General features: G+C 47.4%; 1 protein-coding gene across 3 annotated transcripts in view; it reads left to right on the top strand.

Moving 5' to 3' along the window:
- SEC16B (SEC16 homolog B, endoplasmic reticulum export factor) overlaps positions 1–23,820 on the top strand; it is a 705,720-nt gene that overhangs the window by 217,392 nt on the left and 464,508 nt on the right. For all 3 annotated transcript variants that reach the window (XM_069641151.1, XM_069641150.1, XM_069641152.1), the window contains one exon: positions 7,463–7,583. In XM_069641151.1, coding sequence (XP_069497252.1) covers positions 7,463–7,583 — 121 coding nt within the window. The remainder of the gene's footprint in view (positions 1–7,462; positions 7,584–23,820) is intronic.

Below are 23,820 nucleotides of genomic sequence, written 5' to 3'. Positions count from 1 at the left end.
TGTACAATTAAATTGTGTTACCAACTCAGTTACTATATAGGTTTTGTGAATGTTAAGAAACAAACTACACTTAGTAAACTGAATTTCAAAAAAATCATTACAAAGTTTAAATGCATGACTGTGAAATGCATGAACAGCTAAATAAATAAAAGCTGTATTTATTTATTATTTTCTATTTTTGTCTGCACTCTCAATTGCTTGCTTCAGTACTACTACATACAAAAGATATTTGAATGTATGTTACATGACAGAACAACTTCAGGTTTACAGCAATAAGAAAGTAAACCGTAGAAATACAGTCATCAGAACAACCCCCCCTTGTACCATATGTTGCTGATGGGGGACACTGTTTAGGGTCTTCCTTTTACTGATGCACAAAACATCAGAGGCATAGTCAGGATTGTCTAACAAGTGGGGCCTGAAGCTAATGTAGTTGGGCCCACCGCAGTGACATTACATCTTTAAAGGAGCGCTGCTGAGTGGCCATTTACAGATTTTGGTTAGGGCCTTGCCCACTCAGGCTCTACCCTGTCTACGCCTCTGCACAGCACCTGTCCACTCCATCATAATTCCCAGCAGCTCCATGTGCATCTAAGTCGTATGGGATACATTGTGGAACTCCCATTTGTGCTGTTGTGTACATGTTTTGACGGCTGGAGGCCAGTGGGGCCTTTTTGTCTTTGCTGACCTCTTTGGGCTCAACTGATTTCACTGGTCGGTCACTATGCTGTTAGTGCGGGGGAGGAGTCTGTTCACCATGGCGAAGGTCTCTGTTTATTTAAATATCGGACTAGGTACTGTGGAGTCTCTGGGCCTTACCAATTTGGCACCTCTCGCTAATCAATGGAGTGAACCAGTTCTGTCCTGAAAGCCATTGTCTGCTCTCAGGGATATGGCATGGTCATTTGTGATGGCGGCTGCAGAAAGGCTGATGCAACTGCTTGGATGTATGCTGATTGATAGGGTGCTGGCAGGTTATCATTTGTAATAGATGTCAGTAGAAATATGGTACCTGTTAGGGGGGCTGCTCCGGTCCTCCGGGCAGCCCCAGACTCGTGTCGGGTAGCACCCGACACCACACGCCGGAGTGCGGCGATCACGCCTCTGGATGAAGGGTGGGGGTTCATCCCACCCGCTCCGGGACACCGGAGTGCCACACATGGCCGGCTGGCAACCGGCTTACCGCGGCCCCGGCTCTGGGGGCACCCAGGCCGGGGTCGCCCCCTGGCCCGACTCACAGGGCCAGGGAAACACACAGGGACGGTGTTGCCCGGCAGGGGCACCGTCCGGACGGCGTTGCCCGGCAGGGGCACCGTCCTGGAGCTGGGCCCCTTCCTTGGGCCCAGCACACGTGGTGGGGCGCCGCCATGGCGCCGACACACAGAACACACACACACCACGGAGTCTTGCTGGTCTCGACTGCCGAGCCGGAAACGGCTCGGACCTTTTATTAGGTTGGTCACATGGTTGCCCATGTGACCACACAACAACACTGGAATCTACCATGGCCCCTTGCAGGGGTGCCATGCAACACTCCTCCTTTTCCATAACAACAAAACAAAAACCCCAAAATCCCCATCTAGCCACAACTACTACTATTTGAGCCACTCTACTACTTTGCACACCCTTTATTAACCTGGGTGAGCGGCTCTCATATCACTAAACGGCACCAGTGAGGGCTACTGGCACCACATAAAGCACTCGGAGCCTACAGGTGCGCACCACACAACATTGCCCACTAACTGGACCATTTTAAGCAAGTCCATGTCTGCCGGCTCACAGTCTTCCGGGGAATGTCACTCATGATGTCCATATTCCGTATGGAGTCGCCGGAAACCAGCTCGCACCCTCACCAGAGTTCATTTAGGACAGTTATAACACGGTCACACAAAACACCGGCAAAGCCGCACCTGGGGAGGCCCAGGGGCCACATCGGCCAAGTTCCACTTGTATGGGGGCAAACCTCATGGCCGGATGGCAGAGCCCGCTTCCTTCGCCTCCCCTTCCATCTCGGGCAGCTGACCAGATGACACCGGTGCGATGCCATGAGCCTGGCCATCTTCCTTACTGCGCCAGACCCTAGGGCTTTCCGCCCTCCTTCCTCGTGTTCCTCTTTGTTCGCTGTTGGGGGTAGGCAGCTCATCTCGTTGTTGCAGCCGCAGCCACCACCACCCCTCTTGAGAGAAAGGCAACCCACTTGTTGGGCGGTCCCCGCCCCTCTCCTGGACCGGGGCCACCTCAGCTGTGCGGCGGCCCCCCACATCTCTTTTCCCTGCTCCTCGGAGCGGGCACACACACCCTCGCGGGCCGTCCCCCTTCAGATGGGAGTGGGGACAGCGGAGGGGCAGCTGACTTCCCCACTGCGGCGGATGCCGCTCCACTTCCCGTAGGGGCAGGGCAGGCAGCTCCTCTGCCCGCTCCTCGGGGCATGCACTCCATTGTCTTTGCGAGCCCAGCTGGTGCAGGGCCCGCCTCCTTTGTTTCCTTTTCATTTGCAGGCCCCGTTGGATTCGTTCGGGCCTGCAACGTCTCACCTTTTTTTTTTTTTGCGCGGGCCCAGCTGTTATTTTTCTTTTTGGGCCCGCCTCAGTGGTTCAACTTTCGGGGCCCGACAGGCAGCAGCACCAAAGCGGGCGGCCAGCAGTGCCGGCAGGCGCACTGAGGGAGGGGCCGCACACCTCCTTTGTTGCGGGCCCAGTTGGAGTTGGGCCCGCCTCACCATTTTCCTTCCCGTTGGTGGTGGGGGAGGGGTAAAGCCACCCACGCGGCCTACGCCGCAAACATCTTCCGTCTCCCTCGGGGGACGGGCGGGCCGCTCGCCCACCATGTTTTCCTTGCGGGCCCAGCTGGTGTTGGGCCCGCCTCCTTCCCCGTGCGGCCGACGCCGCAGGACACCGTCACTCCCCTCTCTGGGGGGGGGAGGGGAAAACGGCCTCCCTCGATATGCGGCCGATGCCGCTGGCATTCCAGTCCCCACGGGACAGGGGGGGACGTCTTCAGCCCTCCTGATGGTGGTGGGGGCCGATTGCCTTCGTCCCGCGGCCGATGCCGCGGACCTCCTCCATCTCCCTCAGGGGACGGGCAGGCAGCTCGCCCCCATGTGCACATCGCAGGCCCAGTTGGAGGTGGGTCTGCCACGGCACTTCTTCTCGGCGGGCCCAGGTATAGAAGGGCCCGCCACACCATGATGTCCTCCGGGCACACGGGGCCCGTTCCTTCGTCGCCATTGTTAGGGGGGCTGCTCCGGTCCTCCGGGCAGCCCCAGACTCGTGTCGGGTAGCACGCGACACCACACGCCGGAGTGCGGCGATCACGCCTCTGGATGAAGGGTGGGGGTTCATCCCACCCGCTCCGGGACACCGGAGTGCCACACATGGCCGGCTGGCAACCGGCTTACCGCGGCCCCGGCTCTGGGGGCACCCAGGCCGGGGTCGCCCCCTGGCCCGACTCACAGGGCCAGGGAAACACACAGGGACGGTGTTGCCCGGCAGGGGCACCGTCCGGATGGCGTTGCCCGGCAGGGGCACCGTCCTGGAGCTGGGCCCCTTCCTTGGGCCCAGCACACGTGGTGGGGCGCCGCCATGGCGCCGACACACAGAACACACACACACCACGGAGTCTTGCTGGTCTCGACTGCCGAGCCGGAAACGGCTCGGACCTTTTATTAGGTTGGTCACATGGTTGCCCATGTGACCACACAACAACACTGGAATCTACCATGGCCCCTTGCAGGGGTGCCATGCAACAGTACCATATTTTTCTTTGGATTTGCCTTGTGGAGAAAAGTTGGTCAAAGTTTTAAAATGATTCAAGAGTTTTGGGTCCAAATGAGGTTTCCTGATTTATGGTGTTGCTTGTCCTGTTTGAAAGTATTCAGTTATGTTTCAGAGAAAGATTGTTTTCATTTTTCATTTTTAAATCAATAGGTGGATTAGTTCAATTAAAGACTACTTCACTGTAGAGTAAGAATTAGGGGTTGGTGAACCGACTTGAATCAGATTTGAGCCTAAACAATAGTGTTTAGTATTAGCTCAAACCATTCAAACCCTTTGGAACTGAAGCTCAGAATGTTTTGAAACTTTTAAAACAGAATTGAGCCACTAACAGATTTAGTTAGAATACAACTCTATGGTAATACTGAATTCTGGGGTACTGGTGACTAAGGACATGATGCAATGGGGTCCTCATTTCCTGCCTGGAGCCATTCTGGTGCTTTATTTTTGTAGGTGAATCATTTTTAAATGTTTTTCTTTTTTAACATGTTTATTTTCAAATCGGTTGCACATATGAAAACATTCAGGTATTTATATATGAAGGATAGAAAAGACCCCCATGCCAGTTTGTGAGACTGAAAGAGCCCGTTCTGGAGATCCCGAAGCTCTTCCCACCCCACCCCATCCCACCAACCCCCCAGCCCCCTGCCTCCAGCTCAACTCTCCTCCAGGCCCGATAGAGCCTATGTATCCGTGGACAGTTCGCTGCCCGAGTGTAGGGCCCATCGGGTCGTCTGGGGCTTGTGAGTCATCGTTGGGAAGTTCTGATCATAGTCAAGGATTGGGGCCCAAATGTCTGCAAATTGGTGTAAAAGGCCTGCTTTGGCAGCCGTAACTTTTTCTGCGACCAAAATGACCCAAAGTTTGATCCACCAAAGAGTCATTGAGGGGCCTTCAGCGGTTTTCCAGATACGAGCGATTGTGATTTTCCCGGCCAGTGGGAGTTGCATAAGGAGTTTGGCTTTTTTCCCAGATCTCGGGTAAGTCCCTGGTGCTGTGGCGCCTAGCAGTATAATTTCTGGCTCCATGGGGATCTCCACTTGGGTGATATCCTTAATGACAGAAAAGCATTGGGCCCAGAAGGATTTTACGGTTGGGCACGTCTACCACATGTGAAAGTATGTCCCTGGTTGTCCACATCGGCGCCAGCATGTAATTTAAGCATGTAATGTGATGTAAGCGAAGTGGAGGATAGTACCATCTCAGAAGCAGTTTATGGGTGCATTCCCGATTCGTGATGCAGAAAGAGGAGGAGTGAGTTCTAGCCAAATGTCCACCCATGTTTGGTTTTCCATGGGGTGCCCTAGGTCAGTCTCCCATTGTGCCATATAGGGGGCACTTGCAGTGAGCATATCCCCCTGTAACAGTTTGTAAAGTGTGGAGATTTTCCTCCGAGGTGGCAGATCCTTCAAAGTAAGCTTAAGAGGGGCCGTACTGCTGCCAACTGCATTTGAGGGTGGGAGCACCAGTGTCGAAGTTGTGCATAGAAGAACCTGTCTGTTTCTGCTAAGTGAAAAGCTGCTTTGCATTGTTCAAAGGAATGGGGTTGATCATTCTCGTAGAGTTGCCCCAAGGATTCAAGACCGCCCGCCCTCCAATTTTTAAAGTTCTGCGGTTGGTACCCCGTAGAGAAAGCCAGGTTATGGAAGATCGGGAAGGAAGGACCTATGCCACGCGGGATACGTTTATACTTTAACGCCCAGTCCAATGTTTTAAGAGTATGTTTAGTGGAGGCCAATATTCCAACCCAGGTTCGGCGTAGCGGAGATGGGACGTGAGGAAGAAAGCGAAGAGAGAGGGTAAGACGGGAATCCCTTTATTTTAAGAAAACGTTTTTATTTTGGCTGACTTTTGCTTTTACTTTATTTTAATATTAAAGAAAATAAATCAGGGCCTGGTTCATGGAGCCAGTGCTCAGTCAGTTAGCTGCTGACTCAGTCAGTGCATTTTGTCTGACTTGCCACACTCACTTTCAGAACATTGTTGATAGTAGGGATTTTTATGCTTTCAGATCATTTATTTTTCATCTTATTTAAAACCAAACAGCATTTTGTTTATTCTTTTGCTTCGATATGTGAGTTGTTCAACAGTTTTCTACAAATGCATTTTTCATTTTTTCCATTTAATTTGGTCTGAATGTTTCTTGTATTATCTTTTTCATTTATTTAGTTAATTTAAAACAAAGAAATGCATTTATACAAGCCATTGTTTTTCTATTTATACAGTCGAGTTGTAGAGTAGAAACTTCCTTTTTAGTTTTATTTCTATTACATGTTCTTGTGTGTGTGAAAACAGACATATCTTTGCAGTTTCTATAAAAAATAAATATTTTTTCAGTCGAAATTTTATTCTTTTTGTCATGCAGCTTAATTCTTCTTTCCCCATTTATTATCATATATTTCAAACCAGAGTCCCACAATCTTTGAAAACAAATAAAATTCCAAATAAAACATATTCTCCAAAGGTTGGGTACTGGCTACTGTTACAGGAAGTACCGATAGAGGGAGAGAGAAAGACAGAGAGAGAGAGAGAGAGAGAGAGAGAGAGACAGAGAGAGAGAGAGAGAGAGAGAGAGAGAGAGAGAGCAGCATTTTTGTCTTGGAGAGCCATTACAATTTGTCAGAGTGCAGTTTTTCTGTGGGGGTAGCCATTTTCATTTTTCAGATAGGTAGTTTCCGTGAAGGAGATCCTTTACAATTTTTCAGGGAACAGATTATTGTGTGCCAAAATTAACATTTTTAGGGACCCGGTTCTCGGCATGATAGAGGCGTGTAAAAAAATACCTGTCATCGTCATCTCTTGGCACTTTCTCTGGAAGTGCAGTAGGTGCCCAGGGCATTTCTACAAACATCGAGGCTTGTGTGTAAAAAAGGTCTAATCCTAAAAGCCCTCCAAGTCAGGTTACAACCAAGGAAATTGGCCCTGGTACTGATGAATTGCATATTAAAACATGTGGCAATATCTGAGGCCTGAGAAAAGTGGAAGAGAGAATCTGCATCTGACCAGTTCTCAAATGAGCAGTGGTCACTTGAAAGAGAAACAACAGGTGATCTAAGTGACAGTCACTGTAGCGAGCAAATGAACTTGGTTGTAGACTCTGGAGACACTGATCCTGTGGAAAGTTTGTCAGAAAGTGATGCCCTACTTGCAGATAGACCAGACAGTGAAAGAAATAGCAGGACAATGGTCAATATCTGAATCTAGGATGTCTACAAAGGAAATCACCAGTGGTCTGACAAAAAACACAGAAAAAAACATGTTGCGAATGCCCGCCCCGGAACAGACCTCAATACCATCTGCAAAATCTAGAAACGCAGGGCACCGTGTTCCAGCATCAAGCCCTAAAACCTCAACATTCATGGGACTTCATGATGCCCCCACAGTTTAGAGGCTTTAGCTGGTGAAAGCAGAAACGTATTCTTACAAGCAGTTCAACTCCTGTGCAAGACAACTTTAATTTGAAATTTAACTCCAAATGTATAAAATGTTCATACAGAGGCCAACATCTCTGGTGTATTGTATGAGGGGGTATAATGGTATATACTGAATGGATGACTAGTAAGCTTGTGTCTGGTATTGTGTGCATGACCATTGGAACTCTCGCCACACTTTTCAAACCAATAGAAACACGGTCACGAGAATGTTTGCCTTAATCATCATCCTATTTTCCCTTTTCTCTTTTATTGCAGATTGGAGGCAGATGGAAGTTTACAGGAGGCAAGGCAATTACTGGGACCCGAGGTACTATAGTGACAACCAAGTGGAACAGGAGAGCAGCAACTTTACACCAAGAGATGTGGCACCATACAGGTAAAAAGTGAGGTAGGCAGCGGTTATTTAGGTTTTTGGACTTGGGATTACGATCCAGTGTAGGTGAAAAATTAGACAGATATGGCAGTATGGAGTAACAATGGAGAACAAGATCTTGGTAGTCAGACCCATTGCTTGTGACAGTCGTAGGAGACATTTTGGGGTTTATCCTGGTCCAGATGAAATTGGATAGAATTGAAAGCAGTGTGGTGATGGGCATGTCAGAGCGGCTTGTGAAGGAACATTTGAGGGTGTGCATTGGGTTTTAAGGTGGATGTCAGTACAAGTGAGCATCTGTACCTTGGGCAGAAAAGTACCTTGGTCAGGTGTACTGATTTTGCGCATCTCCCTACTGAAACATCTTTTACTAAATCACTTTGAAGGCTTCTGCCCGATCACAAGCCGCTCTGCTGCCTGAGCAGTACAGCTTGACGCAGATTGTCAGAGTGGCCGCCCTTAGACCTATCGTCTTAAAAGTGCAGGCAGAAGAGGATGATGCTATCTACAAGGTGCATCTGCAAGAGGCAACGGCACTGAGGGGTGCTTTTATCTCTGCCATGGTTTAGGTACGGCAGGGATTTATTGAGCACCTGGTATCTTTCCTTGCATACTGTGGTTTTATTATTTAATTACTCTGTGGTAATTTACTGAAACAGAATCACCTGGTGGGGAAGTAAATACATACATTTTTTATGGGGTCTAGGGGGAACTCGGGGGAGTGGGTTGTAGCGGTGGCAGTGTGGGGAATCAGAGTATGGGTGATCCCCCATTTTTTTAAAAACGAAAAAGAAAATTTGAAGTGATTCTGTCAAAGTAAATTACCACTTAGTAATTTAGTTCGATCAAACCATACAGAGCCATCTTACCCACCTATGGGAAGAACCCAATTAAATTGTCAAGTCGGTTTTAGGGAGGACTAGGTGCTGGATTGGGAGTGGGTGGTTCATGTCCAGCGTGAGTCTATTGGATATTATCCTAGACTCAATTTGTACTATGAGCTTAAGTGTTACGATGGGCAGGAACTTTACCTAAACTACATTTGCACTCTCTTTAGCTCAGGGTCTTGGACATTTGTCCCTAAATGGGACCTTGACCAGTTGGGCTGTACTTGAGACCCCTGGCTACCTATGCTTGTGTGATGAGGGCCAGAAATAGTGGCCCATTTTCTGTTTTTGTGAAGCAATAGTCACACTTCAGGAAGACTGGGCAGACCGCTATTGAGAAGGCTAGTGTTAGACACCTAGAGGCGGCATTTGTAGGGGATTACTCGACAGCAAGCAAGGTTGCAGTCTTTGCTGTGACAACCTTTGTGTGGAAAACTCAGCAACGACAAACATTTCTTGCTTCCAAATACGGGTATTGTTTCATTTAGTTGGACTGCAAGGACAGTTGTCTGGTCGAGGCCCTTTTCCTTCTATAGTAATTTAAGGCAATGTGGGATACTCTTCGTTTTTTTCTGTTAGAACTATATATATATATATATATATATATATATAATATATATATATATATATATGTATGTATATATATATATATATATTTATATATATGTTTTAATGTATGGTGAGGATAGGAGAGTATGGGTATGTGAAACTTCCCGGTCATATATAATGTTACTAAGTTTTTTGTATGTTTTAATTTGAATTACTTGTAATGGCCTTTGCTGAACAAACAAATTTGACTTTGAGTCTTGTGTATGAACATGAAGTTCGTAAACTAGCAACAATTTTTTTTATAGATTATATGCAAACAGGAGAATGTAATCGGGTATTCATCGCCAGCCAGTAATGTTGAGAAATGTTAATTTTTGGGTCCTAAATCCAGTGGAGTCCTGAAGGCTATATGCAGGAGAAATATTTTCACCGCTTTGCACACATAGATATTTGAGTGACTTGTGCTGATTTCCATATGCTGGACGATTCATTTTCTATAAGTTGAATTTCAGGGTCACTTACGCATGTCTCTTTTTCCAATTTTATTTTCTGAGCTAGACAGGGATTTGTATATTGTGGTCGTAGCACTATGTTTTGCAAAAAATATTAGTTTGTGTTTTTGTAATGTGGGCCTTGTAACCAGATTGGTGCTTAAGAGGGCAAAAGAATGGGTAAGGGGACGAGGGAAATAGGCGTAATAGGTACCCTTAGGAGGGTAGATATCTAAGGAGCGTGCTTACTTGCTGTGCTCACGTTCCAGGGGCCGATCATAACAGAACTATTTTTCAGATTCCTTTTGAATGTGATCAAGCTGCAGGCGAAGTAGGGTGTCAGTCTGACCTGAAGGGATAAGCATGGATACTACACAGGCATCTGCCACGTAAACAATTGTACCCGTGCCAGCGGGTTGTAGCAAATTCTGCATCGCCGACCATATGCGCCTGGCCAGCGGTTAGTGAGGGAGGAACTTGGAGACATATCCAGAAGCAGGACCATTGAATGGCAACCAGTGGAGGAGCTTTAAACCATGGGTGATGTGGTCAATGCTTTTCAAGTTGAACATCAGTCTTCCTCCAAGGTTTTGAACCCTTTGCAATCTGTGAAAGGCCTTTGAGGAAGGCCAGTCTATATGCCATTACCTGCCATATATGCCTATCCCTAAATAGAGCCTCGTATTTTTGCTGTGTTGAGGCTAGGGGTGTTTCTAGGTCTGGAAAAGATCAGGGGCTAAGCTAATGTCGGGACTGGCGGGACTCGGGATAGCTAGCATTTTGGTTGTAGCACCTGAGCCTCTATGCGGGGCTACAACCAAAAGACCCGGGGCTATAGCCCCTTCCGCCCCCCACTAGCAACGCCTCTGGTTGAGGCAACGATTGTTTGCAGTCATCCTTGCTTAAACATGTAACAAACATCCACTTACCACTTGGCAGCCTCTGGCCTGCTTTTCCAAATTGATATGGATTTGCTCGGCCACATCACCCATTCATGTGTTTTTCAAAGATGGCAGGCAAAGGAGCCTTTGAAATGTTGAATAGGATTGGGGCATGGTGACGCGCCCTGAGGTACCCCACATGAAATTATCCTAATGTGGGCGAGTAAAGGGGCCCCTGCTAGCTGGTGTGTTTTATGAGAGAATGGAATTGAAACAATTTTAAGGCCCAATCTGAGATACCCATTGGTAGCTGGAGATGGATGATCGGAACACTAGGATCCATGCTGTAAAAGGCTGCTGATAATTCTTCAAGGAACAGGGGCCACCTCTTCAGATGGTCTCTAATAGAGCCTAATTCCTTCTGAAAATCTCTATCCCCCTATGAACCTGATAATCAATTTGGAGACATTGCTGTTCAATGTGCTTTGTAATCAGCTAGTGGCATAGTTTCCACTTTTTCGACCGTACATGGAAGGCCTAATATTGGTAGGTGCTGAGCCAGGCATGTTAACTTTCGCTTTTAAGTAGAGGTGTGATAATTACATGTTGAAACCTCTTAGGGATCTCGCCATGGCTAAGTGTGCAGTTGTTGAGCGCAGTTATCATCTGGACAATCAAAGGGATGAGTAAGCTTGCCCCCCTATCATTGCATGGGTCCCTGAATTAGGTATACCCTTGGATTGGGAACAAGAGCTTGAATGAGCTGTGCACCGTGGGATCTACGTGAAATGGTTTGTCGCCAAAATGGACGGGGCCGAAAAGCGCGACGTGTAAAACTTTGCATCGCTGCATCTGTTTTTGTAACTTTTTTTTAACTTTAATTTTCCCCCGCTTTCCTTGCTATGGAAGAAGGGAACACCTCCGCAAACCCCGAATTCCCATAATGTCGAACAAGGAGAACGGGGGACAAATGTCTTGTTCGACATTATGGGAATTCGTGATTTTTTCCAATGCCGAATGCGCAGTATTTTTTTTTCAAAATGTTCTGCTGCTTCGCATCTTTTCCCATGGCACGTATCAGTCATTGGTAAACTTTGCAAAGTTCCTTGGCTGAGTTTTCAGCTGCAGTGACTGTTCATTGGTAGTGCATAGAATCCCTGAGAACATGTCAGTGTTGTGATAGTTACTAATAACTGTTGTCAGTTACATACCTCTTAGAACATTAAATGCTGACATAACTACGGCTTAAATTAAATGGCTTCCATAACCCTGGCATCCGTCAATTCGTATCCAACGTATCCATAGCTCATTCCCCTTTCCCCCCAGAAAGTGTAGAATGAGACCTGTTTGTTTTTTGGCATAAAAGGCTGCAGATTTATTCCACAATAACACCAAAACCAAAATCACACTGCACACATTTGTGGAAAATTACTCATAAGATGCGGCGACTGCTCCGTGTCAAAAATAACCTGCTTCTCCCTTTCCTTCCCCAAGTGTCCAGAATAGGCCCAACTCTCCCAACCTTGGCCTCCGAGCCTGTCCTGTAGGCGCTCCTGGGCGGGAGAGTGCCGTTTCCTTGGGGGAAGCTGAGCCCTAGTTGTTCCTCCCAGACGCCCCTGCCGTTTAGGCTCCTAAGGGGTGCTGGGTCTGAGAAGAGCGAAGGCCCTTCTTGCTTTCTCCTGGCTCATCCGGAGTCTGTCTCATGTGTTTGTCCGGCCAAACACTGCCACGCCACGAGTGGGTTACCGCCCACTGTGGCTCCCCCCTTCTTCCTACATTTACAGGATTTTTGTGCAGATATTCCAAAAGAACAGATCAATGCCCAAAGGGGTCAAGTGCACTCCATCATTGAGGAAATACTCCGGGGATTTCAGATTGAGCAAGACGTGCCTGAACTGTCCAAAGCCCCTGCCCCTGCAGAACTTTGCCATTGCGCAGTTCAGCTTCCTCCTGGATTTTTCCACCACTGCGTGGTTCTCTGCACCTCTCCATTCCGGCCTCAGGATGATCTCAGACCAAACAATTTCTGTTTCCCCAAGTTCTCCTGCCAGCCCCTGCAACAAGCACATCATTGCTCGCATCAGGGCCCTCCTCCCCAAGCTTGTCAAATCGTTACCCCCCAAATGAATCACGAGTATGTCCGGCTTTTGCTTAACACTCAGTAATCTGTGCACCTGCTTCTGCAATTGTGCCCATTTCATACCCGGCACCCCGTGCCAACCTATCCTGAATTCGCCCGCTGTCAGCTTTTCTTGTTCTTTAGACCAACTTGCCCCTGCTCTAGACACAAAAGAGTGTCCTACCACCCATACCGATCTCCTCCTTCTTCGAGCAGGTGCTGGTGAAAAAAAAAGGACAAAAAGACTTAACCTCACATTTTCTCGGGCCTGATATCTCTCTTGAAGCAGCCAGATTTCCACCTCCCAATCTTCTTGATTGCCACTTCCCCCATGCCAACCGCTGCTGCGGATGTGGCAGCCCCTATCCGGAATGAGTGTGTCCCAAAGATCCCTTCAGCTTCCCAATTCCTTCTAATGCCAGCTCCATCACTCTTTTAAACTGGAAGCGACTTAGTGCTGAACCATCCTGGTGGATGAATAGCGGAGCCTCCTTTACTGAAGGAGGTCTGCGCTTGAGATAAACCGACACTGCCCTGACTGGGCATATCGTGCTCCCTGTGATGAGCTGTAATGACACCGTGCACCCTTTGCCTTCCTGGTCTGTTTTTGAGCCTCTTAGCCATAAAGTCACTTGAAGCTCTGAACAGTGCACATCCTGTATTTGTAAAAATCTCATCCCCTTTGCACCTTTGTTGTCTGGTACCAATTCACTTACCCTGAATGCCCCAAAGAAAGCTAAAATAAAAGCAGCTCTGAATAAAGTCGCTTCGTAATCCCCATGGCAGGTTTGCCCTAGACATAGGACCAAAATCTGCAGCTTGACCACGTCAATGGGCCTCCTTTCATCCCTTCCAGGTTTTACTTGCCTAGCCCATCCTTTCATTGTCATGCCAATATAGTGTTCTTTAGTAGGGTCGTTCTCCCCCCTCAGTTTACAGAAGTGGGCGATAGCTGCTAGATGGTGCGCCATCCAAGACCTGGTTTTCTCCTCCTGCCAGCCCCAGCCTACAATGGCCCTTACCAGTGATTCTTGCTGTATTTCTCCCAGTACCTCTCGTTTGAAATTCAGGTACTGCTCCCAGCAAGCCTTATACCTCCTTGTTGTGCCTGGTGCCAGAGCCATCTGGATGAGAGCACTCAGATTACCCCAATCATGTCCCACCACTGAGTTTTGAACTGGGACATCGCCTTCTCTGCTCCCGGGCAGCTCTCTCGGAATTTCTCCCACTGTAAACGAGAGAGAGCATCAGCTGCCGTGTTCTGCACCCCAGGAATATGCCTGGCTCGTACCTCTATATTCCTCATCAGCATGCATCTCTGAAGCTCCCTTAGTAACCGTAAAACCCCATTTGCCATTGGCGGAACCTTGATTAATGATTTGCACCACTGCTAAGTTGTCGGACCAGAGCGTGATTTTACTGTTTGCCAGCTGTTCCCCCATAGCTTAAATGCTACAACAATGGGGAAGAGTTCCAACAGAGTGATGTCCCTAGTAATCCATTTCTGATGCCATTCCTTCGGCCATGCCAGGCCACACCACTTGCTGTCAAGGATTGCCCCGAAACCCAGCGCTCCAGACGAGTCTGTGAACAATTTGCGGCTGTCCTCCCTGTTACCTTTGCTACGCCAAATTAAAACCCCGTAATACTCATCCAAAAATGTGTGCCACATAGCCAGATCTTCCTGTACCTCTGACCCCAGCCTGACGTGTTGGCCCGCATGCTGCAGGCCGGCTGTTTTCAGTTCCACACTCCTTGCAAATGTTTTGCCCACCGGGATGACTTTCCCTGCAAAATTGAGAGAGCCTGCTAGGACCTGCAGTTCCCTTAGGGTTGCCTTCTTTTTGCCTCTTAGACCCTTGATGATCCCTTTCAGTTTTGTCACCTTGTACCGGGGCAGCTTGCATTCCCCTTTCAATGAATCAATCTCTATCCTCAAAAAGGTAAGACAAGTCACTGAGCCCACTGTTTTCTCTTTGGCTAGCGGAACCCCCATTACCTTTATCAGTCTTTCAAATGTACCCATGAGGTTTTCACACTCTTTAGACCCCTCCACCCCGATAAACAGAAAATCATCGAGGTAATGGACCACTGCCCCTTCCGGGCATTCTTGCTTTACTGCGAACTCCAGAAATGAGCTAAAGGCTTCAAAATAGGCACAGTAGATGACGCACCCCATCGGTAAACACTTGTCATAATAATAGAGCTTTTGCACCTTAAACCCCAATAAATGCTGGCTGTCTGCATGAATAGGAAGTAACCTGAAAGCTGATTCAATGTCTGACTTTCCCATAAGAGCTCCCTTTCCCGCTGCCTTCACCACTTGCACTGCATCCTCAAAAGAAGTGTATTGCACTCTGGACATGTCTTCGCTAATCCCATCATTGACTGACTCCCGTTTGGGAAATGAGAGGTGATGGATCAACCTACATTGCCCCTCCTCCTTTTTGGGCACCAGCCCTAAAGGCGATACCACTAGGTTTGACATTGGTGGTTGCCTGAAGGGACCCGCCACCCTGCCCAGGGCTACTTCTTTGGCCACTTTCTGAGCCACTACTTCTGGCATTCCTAGCGCTGACCGCAGGTTGCATGCTTCTGCGCCCTTTCTTACTTCCATACGTGGGATCCTGAACCCCCACCTGAAACCTTCCCACAACAATTTGGCATCATTACTGTTATGATAAATATTTAACCATGGAGTCATTGCTTGTAAATTAATTGGGGTTGGCAGCCCAATTTTAATCAAACCATTACATTTTTTATTTTGCTTCAGAGCTGTTTTTGCCATCATGTTTTCAAACTCATTCTTTCTTGACCTTATCCTTTCTTTTTGGACTACTCTTACGCCTCCCTTCACTAGAAGTGGCGCTGCGTTCTTTCCCGCTCCCACCGTGAGGATGCTTAAATCGGCATGATTTACCAAAGGGGCAACCTTCCTCTGAATTAACCCTCTAGCAGTCCGCTTGCTCCCCCTGGTAGCTGGGTCTGTTGTTGAGTGCCCGCGAAAGGACGCCCTCCCCCGGCGTGTGAAACCACCCCTCCCCCTCCAAACCTGGGGTTTCTCTACTGTGGCTTTTTCACTTCACTCTCCTGTGAGCACCAATTTATCCATAATCCCGCCCACATCCATTTCATCCCAAGATAGTGCTGGCCATACCCGCATTTTCAAGCGAAATGCGCGATCATACTGTAGCCACCCTTCGCCACCCCGCTTCAAATAAATATCCTGAATGTAATGGCCATATGCCAGCATTGCTATAGCGTCTTGGGGGTACTTTTCTATCATTATTGAAGTATAAACAAAAAATGCCTTTAACCAATTATGTATGGTAGACTCTGTTTTGGGTGTTTCCTTGTCCCTCTTCTCTTTTTCCTTCTCAGAAAGTTCTTTTAAACCATTTCCCAGTGGCTCCATCCCCACCAGTTCCAGGATTTCTATGAATTCCTTCCTCCACATCCTTTCTTTGACTGATACAGGTATGTGCCAAGATAAAGAATTGACTGCAACCCTGACAGGAGCAAGCCCCGGCATTGTTCTCCCGTATTGCGTCATTGTACCCCACACCCCGTCCTGACCGACAATGGGACTAGGCCCTGGGGGTACCCCTGTATTAGTCGCCCTTTGCCCCCGCCATGTGAGTGGCTGAGCTGCACCCCCTGCAGTTAAACCCAATTGCATCCCTGGACCACCCCCTATTACCGAACCCGTGCTGGTCACTGCATTGGGGTGCTGCACTTGCGAGGCTTGAAATGCATTGGTGCCTCCAGTATTGCCCACAGCCCCCGCGCTGACCCCTTGACTCGGTGGCTGCTGCACTCCCCCATTCACACTTGGTAAAATGGGCCATCCCCCCCAGCACTTGGTTCCCTGACCCTGGAACCCCTGTGCTGGAGAGGCTCCCTGCGTGCTGGTAGCTCCCCGGTCCCCCGGCCCCCAGACCCGGTGCCAGCCCTCTCTGTTGTAATACTGCTGCCCCATTACCCATTTGGTTAAATGCCCTGATGTTCCTGCACAACAATTGACCATTGCCCCCGTTACCCCAAGTTTGCATACATTGCATCACCATACCTTTCACCGCCTCCAAAGATGTGGGTCCTTCTTCCCTTGGAGCCACCGGTCTGGTTGCAGGCGTGCTAGGTGTTCCCTCTCTCCTTGGTGCTTCCACAGGTTCAGGCACCGGTACGGCCACAACCTCCTGTGTCCTTCCCTTTCCTCTTGCCCCGGTCACCCTAGCTCTCTTGTTCCTGGCTGCCTGCTCTTTGCTCGCCAGGGCTTTTTGCGTCATCACTCTCCTCCTCTTTCCAGTTGGCTCCTCTTCCTCCTCCTCGTGCCCTCTCCTTCCTGGTCCTGCATGTCCTCCTCATTGTGGAACATCAAAGGGGATTCCGGGCACTCACTTGTCCCTAGCTGTTCTCCATCAGGCTGTGCCGCCAAAGCCTCCAATTGCAGCCGTACTTGGCCACCACCAGCTTTGCCATTGCAACAAACGCCTCCAGATCCATGCTTGTTGCTGGGTGTCTTGCCACAAGCTGCTGCTCAGGCACTGCTTGCCTGCTTCTCCTGTTTGCCCAGACCTAAGCGCTCAATCCACTCACGCTTCTTGCTGGGTGTTTTGCCACGAGCAGCTGCTCAGGCACTGCTTGCCTGCTTCTCCTGTTTGCCCAGAGCTAAGCGCTCAGTCCACTCACACTTCCTGCTACCCAAGGGAAGCGAGTTTGCCTGTGTGCTGCTGCTTTGCTGTATACGGCGAAATGACCGGCAAATGTCAACTTTAGACCAACAGTAACCCTTTGGTTATTTGCCAGTATGAGCCGCTCCTTGCCGTGTGTGGCGTCTGGTGCCCCAATTGTTGGCACCTGGCTGCTCCCTTTGCCGGTGCTCCGCTCGCTGTCCTGCTCTGCCTCCTGCCCTTGCAGTGCCCAGGTGTCTGCTACCCTGCGTCAGTGGTCGGGTGCTGCAGCTTCCTTGCTGCGGGCCGCGGCGGCTTCACAGTGCGGTCCTGATGATAATAGAAACGCTGCGCTCCTCCGTTGTCAGTGGGATTCTCCCGCTCGCCCCGCCTCCTGCTGGTGCTCCGCGGCTCCTCACCCCTGCCACAGCGGTCCCAGAGCTATGCGCTCTAGCAGCGAGATGTCCCCGATCGCTCCACTGCAAGCCAGCCGCCTGAGCGTCTTCTTCTCCTTCCGACGGCGACGCTGCCTATTTCGGATCTCCTCTTCTTCCAGCAACACGGTGCCCCTCAGGCCGATCCTCCGTCTGGCAGTCCTTCTTCTGTCGGCACCGAGCCGCTGCAGCTGTTTCTTCTTGTTCGTGCTGTCAATGAAAAACGAAATGTTCCTTCCGCGACTCCTGGGCGGGTGTCCTTTGCGGGCTGGATGCTGGTTTCCCTGCAGCTCCTGCCTGATTATAAAGGGCGAGCCCCTCCCCTTTCTTTTGTCAGCCCTTTGCGGGCTTTCCTTGGAATTCGCCACGCTTTCTTGTTTCGTGGGCTTTGCCTGTGTTTTGCCGCGTTGGGCACGGCACCTCCCCCTTTTTCAGAGAGGGGGAGGCCAAGCGGGGACACTGCCCGGGTTATCGTGGGTGCCTCCTCCATTTTGTGGCGCCTTCGTTGTCACTTTCATTTGTCGACTTCTACTAGGTTAGAAAGTTTTGATGTCCACATTGTACCTGTTAAGCCCAGCAATTGTACTGTTGTTGATAAGAAATGTTGCTGTTTGTCCAGACAACCTTTTCCAAACCTTCCACTGCAGGTTTCAGGTGGGAGTTTTAAAATGATCAGCACCTGGCTCTTGCGTCGCAGCCAATCAGAAAGCGTAGAACATTGCCCGTATCAATTGAGACAATCCCGCCTTTAGGCTCTTGGAGTCTCATGCTGCGGTGCTGATAGCACCAACACCCTTGCTGCTGTATTGTCTGGTAACTGTGCTACTGTCCTCGATATTAACCCAGGCTGGTGTGCCATTACCAGCCGATATAGCACGCTCTCTTCTGGTGTTACCACCTACTTCAAAGCCAGAAGCAGCTTTATCAAAATCACTTGTAATTGCTCTTGCAGCATAGTTTTTATTAAGGATTTTCTGTAGTACAGTTGCAAAAAGCTTAATATTTTCCTCTGATAGTCTGTACGGGCTGACCCTAATGTATGAGAAATGCTACATTACGGATCCATCTGTTTAACTAAACTTGAGAGAGTGCTTTCAATGCTGGAGTGATCCTCGCCTATATGTTCAGGTAACATATATAGGGTCATTTTATTCTAAGTGTAAATTGCTCGAAGGGAACCGTGAGGGTCAGCATTACACGCTGCTAGGTCCAATGCATGCAATTTTAAACGTTTGCAAGGTGCTGTGTAATAGCAAACAATAAAACAAAGCGAAATCGTGTATACTCTTCAAATGTATGCTCTGTTTTGCAAAAGAGTAAATGCTGACTGCAAATTACGCTTTCCAAGCAGCGTTTCTATGGAATCCGCCTGCTCATTAGCAGGTGCAAAAGCGAGGTGGCTTACATAGGAAGCCATTGGTTTTACGCATGCATGAAAATCTTGTGCAGGCGCTCCTCCAAAACAGAGCACAAAACTACGGCAGAGATGCAGACTGCGCTTTGTGCACCTTCTCCACCTTGTAAGAGGATGAAAACGACCCAGGTTGGTAACGCAAGGAGTAAACGCATTATGCCTTGAATTTATGCCTAGTTCTACCACTCCACCCAGTGCAAAATGAACCCAGAAAATGTTTGTTAAAGCCCTATGCTCACCACCTCCGAAAATATTTTGTGACTGTTGCGTAGGTTTCTTTGTGAATCAATTTCATTTGTTTTCAACAAAGTACTATAATGAGTAGTAGAACAGATAAAGCAGATCAAATAAGAAATATTATCAGCAGTTCAGATAATTGATATGTCCAGTTACCCACACTAACCACTTATAAAGATAATGATAAAAAGGGTCATCATGAACTGAGACCTCCACAATGTCCTAAAAAAAACAAAATCAACCAGATGTAGACAATATTAAATGAGAAAGGTTATCGTAAGCATGAAATACAGCAACTTAAAATGTCATCTTGAATTTCTTGAAATGTTTCGCTAGAAACAAGTAGACGAAAACAAGCACTGTAATGTTTTTTGTTGTGTAGAACCATCCAAAAATATATATATTTGTATTGAGTTATTTTTTTTAATTATTTTTAAAAATAGTATCATAATCCTATCTGGACCCACTTTTCCACTAAGCCAGCTGGCATAGTGATGTCAATGACTATGTGACAGATACAGATTTGCACAGATTCTCCAGAGAGTTCCATGATTTCCTGGTTCTCTAAGGGGATCTTCCATATCTTTCAATTTGAGAGTATATATTTTATTTCCGTCTGTCTTAGTGTCTAAATAGTTACCAAACAAGCAACAAGACTTATGGATCATAAAATAGACACTTAATTATCTGACCTTTACTAACGTAAATCATTCTGTTACCAGCTATGGGAGATACCAGTGAATTGAACTTTCTGCCCGTAAGGGTCTGAATAATGCAGCTTAAACTATCAATGGATTTTGTGAGCTTGGTTCCTTGAGGTTAGTCACCTATTACAATCTTTGATTGTTAAGTAGATGGACTGAAGTCGATGTTCTGGACTTCACTTTTATAGTCTCATATTGTAAGGGGTCAAACCAAATACACAATGTAAGATACCTACAGTGAATACATTGCATCGGGCCCCATTGGCCACTGCACAGCTGCTGTTATTTTGAAAAAGATTTAAAAAACGATTTTTATTTATTGTCTATGATGTTGAAAAGTAGCGAGTTGTTCGGTCTCCACGGAGTAGGCTGTATTGTTTACATCACTATATTAAAATCTGTGATGATTCAAGCATGAAAAGAAACCCAAAAAAGTCAAATGTCCATATGTGGGATACTTCTAGATTAGAGAGGTACGCTATTTCACTGTAAACGGAAGCAGGTTTTGAGACAAGATGGGCCCAGCTTTGCTTACTGCTGCAGGAGCGGGTCTGGTTTGGCATATTAAACTGTTTAATTTTTGTTGGTGCATTGCTGTGAAAAGATGAAAAATCAAATGCAGTGTCGAAAAATCTCTCTATTGAAATATTTCCTTGTATTAGCACCCTGATATTGACCAATCCGATCACTTGGATGTTGTGAATTCACTATTGCATGATGCTTGTACCGTCTATTGTTTAAAAGTTTCTCGCCCCACCAAGGCCCCTCTTTTTTCTGCATGTGCTCCCATCCTCGAGTACCCAAACTCCATTCTCCGTTTTCAAGCAAATTCCTACCAGGACTTGCCCAACTCCCACACGGCCATCCTCTTCGTTATCCTTTGCCATGGTGCCTCTGCATGGCTTGTTTTTTATCCCCCTAGAAATGGGACCTTAGCATCACCCGACATTGTGCTGGTGTGCTAATGGCCACATTGATGCATTTGCCACACCGCACCAATTGGTGCTTGACTGGCGCCCCTACCAAAGGCCCTTGTTGTGCTCAGTCGTGATAGTTTGGACAGCGGGCTACTATCACCCGATGCGGCCTGCCAGTTGCATCATTATGGACGAAGAACATGTTCATCACATTCACAAATACGCAAGTATGTAGCTACTTCTGATTTCTTAAAGGTATCTGCATTCAACATAGCTGTGTTGCAGTCTTTTATAGGAACTTTCTCCTCTACCATCTGCCCAATGGATCTTACGCCTTTTCTGAGGACTTTAATCATAGCACTCGATGGCCAACATCCAAAGCAGCACTCACAGGGAACAAACATGCTTTGTCCTCCTAAAAACACAGTGACGTCCTGGATATCAGTATGTGCCAATTATTGATACTGGAGATGCATCCGTTATTAAATTAAACAGGAACATAATAAGATATGTATTTCCAATGGTTGTGTGGAAGGGAAACAAAGAAGTCAATCAGACATGTGCATTACTTGTTACTGGCCCATTATCTATGTTTTCATTGTTTCTCTGTGGTTCACATTTCTTCAGAATTCATGGTGCATTTATCGTTAAGCTTAGAAGGTTAGGGGAAGCACTAAATGAGTATTATATAATATAACCATTTCTTGTCTAACATGTTTCAAATTTATTGGACATGCCTGGCAAACTGAAGAGGAGTAAAAATTGCTACAAGAAGTAATGGACTCAAACACCCATTCTCGGCTCCTCTTTCCTGTGCTGCCACTTTTAGTGGAATATTACGTAGATTTCTTAAAGTGAACAGTAACCTTTATAAAAAACACTTTACAAATGAAAATGAATAAACAGGACTTAGATCATCAAATCGAAAACCACACTTTTTGTCGGTGTATACTATTAGTTGTCCCAGTATGTTTAGATTCTCATCTTAGTCTTTGGGAATCCAGCTTTACGTGCTTTTCCTGTGTTGAAAAGTCTAACACTACCAGACTACTCTCTTTGTTTGCAGATGAGACCCTAGTAATTGGCTGTGTGCTGGCGCAGGTGGGGTACCCATTTGAAAATGCATGTGGCAGTCTTTTAATTCTGGATATTTTTAAGTTGGGTATGGGAACACCTTTTGTAGATGAATATGCTAAACCAAGCAGACCCTGAGAGGCGTATAAAGCATTGATGACAAGAAAACTCCTGTCTATGATTTTCTCCGGATTTGTCTGCTGTCCAGCTTCTGTTAAAGCAATCTGAACTCTGGTGCTTTGTTTTTGCGCTTCATCTAACAGGTGTTACCCTACTCTTGACTACCATTCTTAGCTGCCTCATGTGAGGGAGTACTCTACTCTTCGCTACCAATCTTTGCTCCCTTGCGTGAGGGAGTACTCTACTCTTGGCTACCGTTTTTAGCTCCCTCGAGTGTGGGAGTTCCCTACTCTTGGCTACCATTCTTATGTCCCATGTGTGAGGGAGTATCCTACTGTTGGCTACACCATTCTTAGATCACTTGCGTGAGGGAGTACTCTACTCTTGGCTACCATTCAAAGCACCCATGCGTGTGGGAGTACCCTACTTTTGGCTACCATTCCTAGCTCCCATGTATCTTCCACATGTGAGGAAGTATCCTACTGTTGGCTACCATTCATAGCTCCCACCTGTGAGTGAGTACTCTACTGTTGGCGACGATTCATAGTTCCCACATGTAAGGGAGTACCCTACTCTTGGCTACCATTCTTATGTCCCATGTGTGAGGGAGTATCCTACTGTTGGCTACACCATTCTTAGATCACTTGCGTGAGGGAGTACTCTACTCTTGGCTACCATTCAAAGCACCCATGCGTGTGGGAGTACCCTACTTTTGGCTACCATTCCTAGCTCCCATGTATCTTCCACATGTGAGGAAGTATCCTACTGTTGGCTGCCATTCTTAGCTCACTCGCGTGAGGGAGTACCCTACTGTTGGCTACCATTCATAGCTCCCACATCCAAGGGAGTACCCTACTCTTGACTACCATTTTCAGCTCCCACATGTCTCCCACATGTGAGGGAGTATCCTACTGTTGGGTACCATTCTCAGCTCCCATATGTCTCCCACATATGAGGGAGTATCCTACTGTTGGCTACCATTCATAGCTCCTACATGTGAGGGAGTACCCTACTTTTGGCCATCATACCTAGCTCCCACATGTCAGGGAGTACCCTACTCTTGGCTGCCATCCTTAGCTCCTTCGCGTGCGCGAGTACCCTACTCGTGGCTACCATTCCTAGTTCCCACACATGTTTCTCTTCATTGGCTCCCCATTCACAGCGGTGCAGTTTAGCAGACTTGCTACATCGCCTAGAAAGCGGTGGTTCTGGGCCAATCATCTTATCTTGCCAAGATGTTGCCTATTTCGGGGGAGATGAAAGGAGACCAGGAGTGCTGATATCGTTTGTTATTTTCCGCTTCAAGTACTCATGCTTTTCTGCTCCAGCTTTCTCAGCAGAGTCCCCACCTCATGCTTGGAAATCTCCTTACCTTCGATTCAAATCCTCCAGACCCTTCTCGAGTTTTGGAATGTCCTTAAGGCATATTTATTTCATCTTACATTTTAATTGTAACTATTTTTCTTCCTTCATCGTTATTTGTAGCATTTTATTTGAATTGTATGTATTTGTTGAAAATGCTTTTCTGCACATAGTCTTTGATGTGGTTTTGTTATTTTTGCCAAAACTGTGCTGTTTGTACAGCTTCCTGTGACCTCTGGGGTAGGGCTGCACTATTTACCATTTTTAAATAAATATCAAAATATTCTTGACATTATCCTGCCCTTATTAAGATGGCTAAGAAAAGCACTTATAGCTCTGCTATTCACGCTGTGGATACAGTATTCCAAATGGCTTTTCAAA

Source organism: Ambystoma mexicanum, chromosome 1q (assembly GCF_040938575.1).
Source record: "Ambystoma mexicanum isolate Mex_15411 chromosome 1q, UKY_AmexF1_1, whole genome shotgun sequence".
In the NCBI taxonomy this organism is placed as follows: Eukaryota; Metazoa; Chordata; class Amphibia; order Caudata; family Ambystomatidae; genus Ambystoma; species Ambystoma mexicanum.
The sequence above is the reverse complement of the archived record's forward strand: the minus strand, read 5'-3'. Positions and strand labels throughout refer to the sequence as shown.